Here is a 13,088-nt window from a genome sequence, read left to right on the forward strand (position 1 = left end):
TTTGTCTGATTCTCTGTAGTAATGGTATGAGATTAATAATGCATTTTATTTGGGAAAATGGTTTCTTCCATCAAACAACATGTTCAGTCACCTTGTCTGAAGGACAAGTGGATAAACAGGTTAACCTTTTGCGTGTAGGGGGCAGTATTTTCGTTTTTGGCAAAAAAATGTACCCATTTGAAACTGCCTATTTCTCAGCCCCAGATGCTAGAATATGCATATAATTGTCAGATCAGGATAGAAAACACTCTAAAGTTTCCAAAACTGTAAAAATATTGTCTGTGAGTATAAAATAACTGATATTGCAGGCAAAAGCCTGAAGAAAATCCAATCAGGAAGTGCCTCTTATTTTGAAACCTCTCTGTACCTATGCAAGCCTATCCTCCATTTAAAGGGATATCACCAGATTCCTTTTTCTATGGCTTCCCTAAGGTGTCAACAGTCTTTAGACATAGTTTCAGACTTTTATTTTGAAAAATGAGCATGAAGGATCACAATGCATAAGTGGATAGGTGGGGGCTCTCAGAGTGAGTTTTTGCGCAACTGAGTAAAGCGGCCATTGTTCCTCCCGCTGTTATTGAAAAACCTACACACTCGGTTGATATATTATCGAATATATATTTTAAAAACAACATGAGGGTTGATTATAAAAAACGTTTGATATGTTTCTGTAGACATTATGGATATTATATGGAATATACATCTGCGTTGTCGTGACTGCTCTTTCCTGTGGATTTCTGAACATAACGCGACAAACAACGTCGGTATTTTGGGTATAAAAATAATCTTTATGGAACAAAAGGAACATTTGTTGTGTAACTGGGAGTCTCGTGAGTGAAAACATCCGAAGGTCATCAAAGGTAAACGATTATTTTGATTGATTTTCGTGACCAAGCTTCCTGATGCTAAGTGTACATGATGTTATGCTATGCTCACAAACGCTTGGATTGCTTTCGCTGTAAAGCATAATTTCAAAATCTGAGACGACAGGTGGATTAACAAAAGGCTAAGCTGTGTTTTGCAATATTGCACTTGTGATTTCATGAATATGAATATTTTTTTGTAATATTATTTGACTGTGGCGCTATGCTATTCAGCGGTTGCTGACGAAAATGATCCCGCTAACGGGATGGGTAGCGCCAAGAAGTTTTAATGTCAAGTCCTGCATGTTTTTTTCTCATGGAATTTAGGCCGACATTGAACACCACAAATTGGCTGCTACTGTAGGCTGAATGATAGAACATTTCCATGTTAAAATGTTATGTGATGCATTTTCTCCATTGTTTTTGATGTTAGGCCACTCTGGTAGGCCTACATTATGATCAAACAGCCACAGTAGCCTATTTGACCGCTGTTAAAACTAACTTAAAGCAGGTACAGCCTCAGTGTTCACTGTAAACTCGTGCCGGAGGTTTCACAACGTTGAAGTTTACGCTCAGCAGACCTGAAATTTGCTCAGTGATGAAAAAAATGAGAGGGAACATTGTAAGTACTTACAAAGTTGCTAATTAGCAAAAATGCAGAAGTCGCCTGTGATGAGATTGGAACATGCAACCTTTAGCTATACATCCACATTATACATACACCAATGTACCCCAACCAACCACCCTACTTTCGTTTTTTAAGTAACCTTTGTCTTATATAACCATAACAGCGTATTATATCATATCATTTTAGTGTCTCAGATTTACCCTTACTATGTTACGTCTAGTCTATGAGACCGGGCTGAGGAAGTTGGGGTTAGGGTAATAACTTGCCATGAGATAACAGTCTGGATTGGAGTAGTATGACGTTGTAGCTAGATTGTTAAGGGTTATATCCTTCCTGTTTGGCCCTGTCCGGGGGTGTCCTCGGATGGGGCCACAGTGTCTCCTGACCCCTCCTGTCTCAGCCTCCAGTATTTATGCTGGAGTAGTTTATGTGTCGGGGGGCTAGGGTCAGTTTGTTATATCTGGAGTACTTCTCCAGTCCTATTCGGTGTCCTGTGTGAATCTAAGTATGCGTTCTCTAATTCTCTCCTTCTCTCTTTCTTTCTCTCTCTCGGAGGACCTGAGCCCTAGGACCATGCCCCAGGACTACCTGACATGATGATTCCTTGCTGTCCCCAGTCCACCTGGCCGTGCTGCTGCTCCAGTTTCAACTGTTCTGCCTTATTATTATTCGACCATGCTGGTCATTTATGAACATTTGAACATCTTGGCCATGTTCTGTTATAATCTCCACCCGGCACAGCCAGAAGAGGACTGGCCTCCCCACATATGCTCTCTCTAATTCTCTCTTTCTTTCTCTCTCTCGGAGGACCTGAGCCCTAGGACCATGCCCCAGGACTACCTGACATGATGACTCCTTGCTGTCCCCAGTCCACCTGACCGTGCTGCTGCTCCAGTTTCAACTGTTCTGCCTTATTATTAGGGTGCGTTCTGAGCCCTCTCCTGTACTCCCTGTTCACCCACGACTGCGTGGCCACGCACGCCTCCAACTCAATCATCAAGTTTGCGGACGACACAACAGTGGTAGGCTTGATTACCAACAACGACGAGACGGCCTACAGGGAGGAGGTGAGGGCCCTCGGAGTGTGGTGTCAGGAAAATAACCTCACACTCAACGTCAACAAAACTAAGGAGATGATTGTGGACTTCAGGAAACAGCAGAGGGAACACCCCCCTATCCACATCGATGGAACAGTAGTGGAGAGGGTAGCAAGTTTTAAGTTCCTCAGCATACACATCACAGACAAACTGAATTGGTCCACCCACACAGATAGCATCGTGAAGAAGGCGCAGCAGCGCCTCTTCAACCTCAGGAGGCTGAAGAAATTCGGCTTGTCACCAAAAGCACTCACAAACTTCTACAGATGCACAATCGAGAGCATCCTGGCGGGCTGTATCACCGCCTGGTACGGCAACTGCTCCGCCCACAACCGTAAGGCTCTCCAGAGGGTAGTGAGGTCTGCACAACGCATCACCGGGGGCAAACTACCTGCCCTCCAGGACACCTACACCACCCGATGTTACAGGAAGGCCATAAAGATCATCAAGGACAACAACCACCCGAGCCACTGCCTGTTCACCCCGCTATCATCCAGAAGGCGAGGTCAGTACAGGTGCATCAAAGCTGGGACCGAGAGACTGAAAAACAGCTTCTATCTCAAGGCCATCAGACTGTTAAACAGCCACCACTAACATTGAGTGGCTGCTGCCAACACACTGACTCAACTCCAGCCACTTTAATAATGGGAATTGATGGGAAATGTAAAATATATCACTAGCCACTTTAAACAATGCTACCAGCCCCCCCCATATGTATACGTATATACTGTACTCTATATAATCTACTGCATCTTTATGTAATACATGTATCACTAGCCACTTTAACTATGCCACTTTGTTTACATACTCATCTCATATGTATATACTGTACTCGATACCATCTACTGTATCTTGCCTATGCCGCTCTGTACCATCACTCATTCATTTTTCTTTATGTACATATTCTTTATCCCCTTACACTTGTGTGTATAAGACAGTAGTTTTGGAATTGTTGGTTAGATTACTTGTTGGTTATTACTGCATTGTCGGAACTAGAAGCACAAGCATTTCGCAACACTCGCATTAACATCTGCTAACCATGTGTATGTGACAAATAAAATTTGATTTGATTTATTATTCGACCATGCTGGTCATTTATGAACATTTGAACATCTTGGCCATGTTATGTTATAATCTCCACCCGGCACAGCCAGAAGAGGACTGGCCACCCCACATAGGCTGGTTCCTCTCTAGGTTTCTTCCTAGGTTTTGGCCTTTCTAGGGAGTTTTTCCTAGCCACCGTGCTTCTACACCTGCATTGCTTGCTGTTTGGGGTTTTAGGCTGGGTTTCTGTACAGCACTTTGAGATATCAGCTGATGTACGAAGGGCTATATAAATACATTTGATTTGATTTGATTTTGATTTAAGGGAGTATGTGATTTAGATACTAAAGTAGAGTTTAGAATAGCAGTAGGGAGTGTGATTAAATCAAATCCAATGTTATTTGTCACAAGCTTCATAAGCAACAGGTGTGGACTAACAATGAAATGCTAACTTTGGTGTGTTTTGCTCGTGTGTGTAAATACATTTACTACATATATATATTTACTACAGTGTAAATTACAGCTCAACATCAGAGTTGGGGTCAATTGGACTTCAGCGTAGCCTAGTGGTTAGAGCATTGGACTAATAACCGGAAGGTTGCGAGTTCAAACCCCCGAGCTGACAAGGTACAAATCTGTTGTTCTGCCCCTGAACAGGCAGTTAACCCACTGTTCCCAGGCCGTCATTGAAAATAAGAATGTGATCTTAACTGACTTGCCTAGTTAAATAAAAAAATATATAAAAAAATCAGTCAATTCAGAAAGTTTACTGAAATTCAAATTTTCTTCAATGGTTTTCAATGAGAATTGGAATTGGAATTTGGTTTAGGTTATGAATTGAATTAAATGTGAAATGAGTGTGTTATTATGCAGTATGGGTGGAGTAAAGTTGTGTACTCACTCGTACCTTGTGCAGGGAGAAAGTGCGAACACAGAAGGTGGCCAGCTCTATGGTGTCCAGTAGAGTCACCTGGGTCATACCATAGGTCTCTGTGCCTCGACTGGGCCAGTACTGGTCACACTTGATCTGAGGAGAGAGGAGAAGAGGGGGCTGAGTACACAAACACACACACATCAATGAAAACACGTACGCGAGCATGCACGCACACACACACACACTGCACAAAACAATCACAGAGACTCTATTATACTGTAAACCCCATTCCAACAGTCCTAAAAAATAAAACAGCTCGCGGGCTCACTGAAACACAGCAGGACTGCTTCTCTCTACTTCACATCTTCATGAACACAGCAGGACTGCTTCTCTCTACTTCACATCTTCATGAACACTGCAGGACTGCTTCTCTCTACTTCACATCTTCATGAACACTGCAGGACTGCTTCTCTCTACTTCACATCTTCATGAACACTGCAGGACTGCTTCTCTCTACTTCACATCTTCCTGAACACTATAGGACTGCTTCTCTCTACTTCACATCTTCCTGAACACTATAGGACTGCTTCCCTCTACTTCACATCTTCCTGAACACAGCAGGACTGCTTCTCTCTACTTCACATCTTCCTGAACACAGCAGGACTGCTTCTCTCTACTTCACATCTTCCTGAACACTATAGGACTGCTTCTCTCTACTTCACATCTTCCTGAAACACTGCAGGACTGCTTCTCTCTACTTCACATCTTCCTGAACACTGCAGGACTGCTTCTCTCTACTTCACATCTTCCTGAACACAGCAGGACTGCTTCTCTCTACTTCACATCTTCCTGAACACTATAGGACTGCTTCTCTCTACTTCACATCTTCCTGAACACTATAGGACTGCTTCTCTCTACTTCACATCTTCCTGAACACAGCAGGACTGCTTCTCTCTACTTCACATCTTCCTGAACACAGCAGGACTGCTTCTCTCTACTTCACATCTTCCTGAACACTATAGGACTGCTTCTCTCTACTTCACATCTTCCTGAACACTATAGGACTGCTTCTCTCTACTTCACATCTTCCTGAACACTATAGGACTGCTTCTCTCTACTTCACATCTTCCTGAACACTGCAGGACTGCTTCTCTCTACTTCACATCTTCCTGAACACTGCAGGACTGCTTCTCTCTACTTCACATCTTCCTGAACACTATAGGACTGCTTCTCTCTACTTCACATCTTCCTGAACACTGCAGGACTGCTTCTCTCTACTTCACATCTTCCTGAACACAGCAGGACTGCTTCTCTCTACTTCACATCTTCCTGAACACTATAGGACTGCTTCTCTCTACTTCACATCTTCCTGAACACTATAGGACTGCTTCTCTCTACTTCACATCTTCCTGAACACTGCAGGACTGCTTCTTTCTACTTCACATCTTCCTGAACACTATAGGACTGCTTCTCTCTACTTCACATCTTCCTGAACACAGCAGGACTGCTTCTCTCTACTTCACATCTTCCTGAACACAGCAGGACTGCTTCTCTCTACTTCACATCTTCCTGAAACACTGCAGGACTGCTTCTCATCTTCCTGAAACACTGCAGGACTGCTTCTCTCTACTTCACATCTTCCTGATCACTGCAGGACTGATTCCTCTACTTCACATCTTCCTGAACACAGCAGGACTGCTTCCCTCTACTTCACATCTTCCTGAACACAGCAGGACTGCTTCTCTCTACTTCACATCTTCCTGAACACTGCAGGACTGCTTCTCTCTACTTCACATCTTCCTGAACACAGCAGGACTGCTTCTCTCTACTTCACATCTTCCTGAACACTATAGGACTGCTTCTCTCTACTTCACATCTTCCTGAACACTGCAGGACTGCTTCTCTCTACTTCACATCTTCCTGAAACACTGCAGGACTGCTTCTCTCTACTTCACATCTTCCTGAACACAGCAGGACTGCTTCTCTCTACTTCACAACTTCCTGAAACACTGCAGGACTGATTCTCTCTACTTCACATCTTAATGAACACTATAGGACTGCTTCTCTCTACTTCACATCTTCCTGAACACAGCAAGACTGCTTCTCTCTACTTCACATCTTCCTGAACACAGCAGGACTGCTTCTCTCTACTTCACATCTTCCTGAAACACTGCAGGACTGCTTCTCTCTACTTCACATCTTCCTGAAACACTGCAGGACTGATTCTCTCTACTTCACATCTTCCTGAACACTATAGGACTGCTTCTCTCTACTTCACATCTTCCTGAACATAGCAGGACTGCTTCTCTCTACTTCACATCTTCCTGAACACAGCAGGACTGCTTCTCTCTACTTCACATCTTCCTGAAACACTGCAGGACTGCTTCTCTCTACTTCACATCTTCCTGAACACAGCAGGACTGCTTCTCTCTACTTCACATCTTCCTGAACACTGCAGGACTGCTTCTCTCTACTTCACATCTTCCTGATCACTGCAGGACTGATTCCTCTACTTCACATCTTCCTGAACACAGCAGGACTGCTTCTCTCTACTTCACATCTTCCTGAACACACAGGACTGCTTCTCTCTACTTCACATCTTCCTGAACACAGCAGGACTGCTTCTCTCTACTTCACATCTTCCTGAACACAGCAGGACTGCTTCTCTCTACTTCACATCTTCCTGAACACAGCAGGACTGCTTCTCTCTACTTCACATCTTCCTGAACACTATAGGACTGCTTCTCTCTACTTCACATCTTCCTGAACACTATAGGACTGCTTCTCTCTACTTCACATCTTCCTGAACACAGCAGGACTGCTTCTCTCTACTTCACATCTTCCTGAACACTATAGGACTGCTTCTCTCTACTTCACATCTTCCTGAACACAGCAGGACTGCTTCTCTCTACTTCACATCTTCCTGAACATAGCAGGACTGCTTCTCTCTACTTCACATCTTCCTGAACACAGCAGGACTGCTTCTCTCTACTTCACATCTTCCTGAAACACTGCAGGACTGCTTCTCTCTACTTCACATCTTCCTGAACACAGCAGGACTGCTTCTCTCTACTTCACATCTTCCTGAACACTGCAGGACTGCTTCTCTCTACTTCACATCTTCCTGATCACTGCAGGACTGATTCCTCTACTTCACATCTTCCTGAACACAGCAGGACTGCTTCTCTCTACTTCACATCTTCCTGAACACAGCAGGACTGCTTCTCTCTACTTCACATCTTCCTGAACACACAGGACTGCTTCTCTCTACTTCACATCTTCCTGAACACAGCAGGACTGCTTCTCTCTACTTCACATCTTCCTGAACACAGCAGGACTGCTTCTCTCTACTTCACATCTTCCTGAACACAGCAGGACTGCTTCTCTCTACTTCACATCTTCCTGAACACTATAGGACTGCTTCTCTCTACTTCACATCTTCCTGAACACTATAGGACTGCTTCTCTCTACTTCACATCTTCCTGAACACAGCAGGACTGCTTCTCTCTACTTCACATCTTCCTGAACACTATAGGACTGCTTCTCTCTACTTCACATCTTCCTGAACACTGCAGGACTGCTTCTCTCTACTTCACATCTTCCTGAACACTGCAGGACTGCTTCTCTCTACTTCACATCTTCCTGAACACTGCAGGACTGCTTCTCTCTACTTCACATCTTCCTGAACACTATAGGACTGCTTCTCTCTACTTCACATCTTCCTGAACACTGCAGGACTGCTTCTCTCTACTTCACATCTTCCTGAACACTATAGGACTGCTTCTCTCTACTTCACATCTTCCTGAACACTGCAGGACTGCTTCTCTCTACTTCACATCTTCCTGAACACTATAGGACTGCTTCTCTCTACTTCACATCTTCCTGAACACAGCAGGACTGCCTCTCTCTACTTCACATCTTCCTGAACACAGCAGGACTGCTTCTCTCTACTTCACATCTTCCTGAAACACTGCAGGACTGCTTCTCTCTACTTCACATCTTCCTGAAACACTGCAGGACTGCTTCTCTCTACTTCACATCTTCCTGAAACACTGCAGGACTGCTTCTCTCTACTTCACATCTTCCTGATCACTGCAGGACTGATTCCTCTACTTCACATCTTCCTGAACACAGCAGGACTGCTTCTCTCTACTTCACATCTTCCTGAACACTGTAGGACTGCTTCTCTCTACTTCACATCTTCCTGAACACAGCAGGACTGCTTCTCTCTACTTCACATCTTCCTGAACACTATAGGACTGCTTCTCTCTACTTCACATCTTCCTGAACACTGCAGGACTGCTTCTCTCTACTTCACATCTTCCTGAAACACTGCAGGACTGCTTCTCTCTACTTCACATCTTCCTGAACACAGCAGGACTGCTTCTCTCTACTTCACAACTTCCTGAAACACTGCAGGACTGATTCTCTCTACTTCACATCTTAATGAACACTATAGGACTGCTTCTCTCTACTTCACATCTTCCTGAACACAGCAGGACTGCTTCTCTCTACTTCACATCTTCCTGAACATAGCAGGACTGCTTCTCTCTACTTCACATCTTCCTGAACACAGCAGGACTGCCTCTCTCTACTTCACATCTTCCTGAACACAGCAGGACTGCTTCTCTCTACTTCACATCTTCCTGAAACACTGCAGGACTGCTTCTCTCTACTTCACATCTTCCTGAAACACTGCAGGACTGCTTCTCTCTACTTCACATCTTCCTGATCACTGCAGGACTGATTCCTCTACTTCACATCTTCCTGAACACAGCAGGACTGCTTCCCTCTACTTCACATCTTCCTGAACACTATAGGACTGCTTCTCTCTACTTCACATCTTCCTGAACACTATAGGACTGCTTCTCTCTACTTCACATCTTCCTGAACACTGCAGGACTGCTTCTCTCTACTTCACATCTTCCTGAAACACTGCAGGACTGCTTCTCTCTACTTCACATCTTCCTGAACACAGCAGGACTGCTTCTCTCTACTTCACAACTTCCTGAACACTGCAGGACTGATTCTCTCTACTTCACATCTTCCTGAACACTATAGGACTGCTTCTCTCTACTTCACATCTTCCTGAACACAGCAGGACTGCTTCTCTCTACTTCACATCTTCCTGAACACAGCAGGACTGCTTCTCTCTACTTCACATCTTCCTGAAACACTGCAGGACTGCTTCTCTCTACTTCACATCTTCCTGAACACAGCAGGACTGCTTCTCTCTACTTCACATCTTCCTGAACACTGCAGGACTGCTTCTCTCTACTTCACATCTTCCTGATCACTGCAGGACTGATTCCTCTACTTCACATCTTCCTGAACACTGCAGGACTGCTTCTCTCTACTTCACATCTTCCTGAAACACTGCAGGACTGCTTCTCTCTACTTCACATCTTCCTGAACACAGCAGGACTGCTTCTCTCTACTTCACATCTTCCTGATCACTGCAGGACTGATTCCTCTACTTCACATTTTCCTGAACACAGCAGGACTGCTTCCCTCTACTTCACATCTTCCTGAACACAGCAGGACTGCTTCTCTCTACTTCACATCTTCCTGAACACTATAGGACTGCTTCTCTCTACTTCACATCTTCCTGAACACTGCAGGACTGCTTCTCTATACTTCACATCTTCCTGAACACTGCAGGACTGCTTCTCTCTACTTCACATCTTCCTGAACACAGCAGGACTGCTTCTCTCTATTTCACATCTTCCTGAACACAGCAGGACTGCTTCTCTCTACTTCACATCTTCCTGAAACACTGCAAGACTGATTCTCTCTACTTCACATCTTCCTGAAACACTGCAGGACTGCTTCTCTCTACTTCACATCTTCCTGAAACACTGCAGGACTGCTTCTCTCTACTTCACATCTTAATGAACACTATAGGACTGCTTCTCTCTACTTCACATCTTCCTGAACACAGCAAGACTGCTTCTCTCTACTTCACATCTTAATGAACACTATAGGACTGCTTCTCTCTACTTCACAACTTCTCCAGGACTGTAGGCTTCACCCCCAGCCCCCCCCAACCCTCACCACAAACTTCACACCGCAGCCCCCCCCCAACCCTCCCCGTAGGCTTCACGGGGAGGGGTTACGGGGAGGGTTGGGGGGGGGCTGCGGGTGAAGTTTGTGGTGAGGGTTGGGGGGGGCTGGGGGTGAAGCCTACAGTCCTGGAGAAGGCTTCAACCCCAGCCCCCCCAACCCTCCCCGTAGGCTTCAACCCCCCCCAACCCTCCCCGTAGGCTACAACCCCAGCCCCCCCCAACCCTCCCCTTAGGCTTTGCCCCAGTCCCCCCCCAACCCTCCCTGTAGGCTTCAACCCCAGCCCCCCCAACCCTCCCCGTAGGCTTGTTTTTGGTCAAAAAACAAGTCGTCCCTACACAGATCCAGGGGGAACACCAGATTCAATTCTATAGTTACTTACCCGTGATTTCTCTTCCAGTCTGGTCATCATGACCACAGTGGCTGCCCTCTGTTCCCACACCATCCTCCAGAAGTCCCCGAACGTCTCGGGCAGCGGGCCCTGCGTAGCCATGTAGGCATTCTGCTTCCTGTAGCCGTCTATGTAGTTGGCGTTGATATAATCACTGCCGGTAATACCTGGGAACAGAGAGAAGACAGTAAGTGAGTTGAATTGAGGGAGACAATCTCTAGAATGGTTGGTTGTTAACAGGCCAAGTGGTCAATTCTGATGGGGCTCCAGGCAATTTCTTTTAGTGAAGTTCTCATTGCTCTTATCGCTGAGGTCTTACATAGTGCTCCCACTTAACACCTTTCTTTAATGCCTCTCCCTCCCTCTCTCTCTTTACATTTTGTTGATTCTTTCTCTAGCCTGATGTTGTGGCTGTGATATAGTGTTGATGCTGGAGTGTGCAGTAAGATGGAGGGGTGTGCAGTAAGATGGAGGAGTGTGCAGTAAGATGGAGGAGTGTGCAGTAAGATGGAGGAGTGTGCAGTAGGATGGAGGGGTGTGCAGTAAGATGGAGGAGTGTGCAGTAAGATGGAGGAGTGTGCAGTAAGATGGAGGAGCGTGCAGTAAGATGGAGGAGCGTGCAGTAAGATGGAGGAGTGTGCAGTAAGATGGAGGAGTGTGCAGTAAGATGGAGGAGTGTGCAGTAAGATGGAGGAGTGTGCAGTAAGATGAGGAGTGTGCAGTAAGATGGAGTGCAGTAAGATGGAGGAGTGTGTAGTAAATCAGCCCTCCCGCACGCAGGCTGGGCGAGTGTGTGTGTTTGCCCCGCAGTGTGTTTGATTATGTGTGTGTGTGTGTTGAAAATAGGTCTATATCTTTGTGTGTGTGTGGGAGTGTGTGAGAGTGAGAGATTAAAATGTAGCTCACATCTCCTCTCTGTCAAATATAGCCAAAGTCTGTTGTGGCTGTGATATAGTGTTGATGCTGGAGTGTGCAGTAAGATGGAGGGGTGTGCAGTAAGATGGAGGAGTGTGCAGTAAGATGGAGGAGTGTGCAGTAAGATGGAGGAGTGTGCAGTAGGATGGAGGGGTGTGCAGTAAGATGGAGGAGTGTGCAGTAAGATGGAGGAGTGTGCAGTAAGATGGAGGAGCGTGCAGTAAGATGGAGGAGCGTGCAGTAAGATGGAGGAGTGTGCAGTAAGATGGAGGAGTGTGCAGTAAGATGGAGGAGTGTGCAGTAAGATGGAGGAGTGTGCAGTAAGATGGAGTGTGCAGTAAGATGGAGGAGTGTGTAGTAAATCAGCCCTCCCGCACGCAGGCTGGGCGAGTGTGTGTGTTTGCCCCGCAGTGTGTTTGATTATGTGTGTGTGTGTGTTGAAAATAGGTCTATATCTTTGTGTGTGTGTGGGAGTGTGTGAGAGTGAGAGATTAAAATGTAGCTCACATCTCCTCTCTGTCAAATATAGCCAAAGTCTGTGTGTATGCAAATGTTCCTATTCATGTGGACACAATGCAGTTCTGTTATTAGAAGGTCTCCTCTGTATCTACCCTCTATTCCTGACTAGGCACAGTGTATATCTCACCTCAATGAGTCTAGTTAATTTATCTACTATCATCTACTCTCCAGTCTACTCTTTGATCAACAAATAAAAGGCAGTTGAATTAAATAGACTGTAATGGCTGCCGCAGCGTAGACCAATCACGTTCCTTAACTGACGTATTCTCACTCGAGCGACAAGCAATGAAACACTCGACTGGGCTAATTTAAGAGTGGGGAGACGTGACAAAGAGTGCAGCAACAATCGGAGGGAGAGAGAGAGAGAGAGAGAAAGAGAGAGAGAGAGAGAGAGAGAGAGAGAGAAGAGAGAGAGAGAGAGAGAGAGAGGGAGAGAGAGCGAGAGAAAGAGAGAGAGAGAGAGGAGAGAGAGAGAGAGAAGAGAGGAGAGAGAGAGAGAGAGAGGGAGAGCAAGAGAGAGAGAGAGAGAGAGAGAGAGAGGAGAGAGAAAGAGAGAGAAGAGATGAGATGAGAGAGAAGAGAGAAAGAGAGAGAGAGAGGAGAGAGAAAGAAGAGAGAAGAGAGAAAAGGTAGGAGAGGAGAGAGAGAAAAGAGATAGAGAAGAGAGAGAGAGAGAGAGAGAGAGAGAGAGAGA

General features: G+C 45.5%; 1 protein-coding gene across 1 annotated transcript in view; it reads right to left on the reverse strand.

The window, feature by feature from the left end:
• The window catches only part of LOC109881252 (receptor-type tyrosine-protein phosphatase S), a 418,713-nt gene that overhangs the window by 39,889 nt on the left and 365,736 nt on the right, over positions 1–13,088 (reverse strand). Inside the window, exons 20-21 of the mRNA XM_031822228.1 lie at positions 10,952–11,177; positions 4,540–4,659 (exon numbers count right to left, since the gene is read on the reverse strand). Coding sequence (XP_031678088.1) covers positions 4,540–4,659; positions 10,952–11,177 — 346 coding nt within the window. The remainder of the gene's footprint in view (positions 1–4,539; positions 4,660–10,951; positions 11,178–13,088) is intronic.

Source organism: Oncorhynchus kisutch, linkage group LG4 (assembly GCF_002021735.2).
Source record: "Oncorhynchus kisutch isolate 150728-3 linkage group LG4, Okis_V2, whole genome shotgun sequence".
Classification (NCBI taxonomy): Eukaryota; Metazoa; Chordata; class Actinopteri; order Salmoniformes; family Salmonidae; genus Oncorhynchus; species Oncorhynchus kisutch.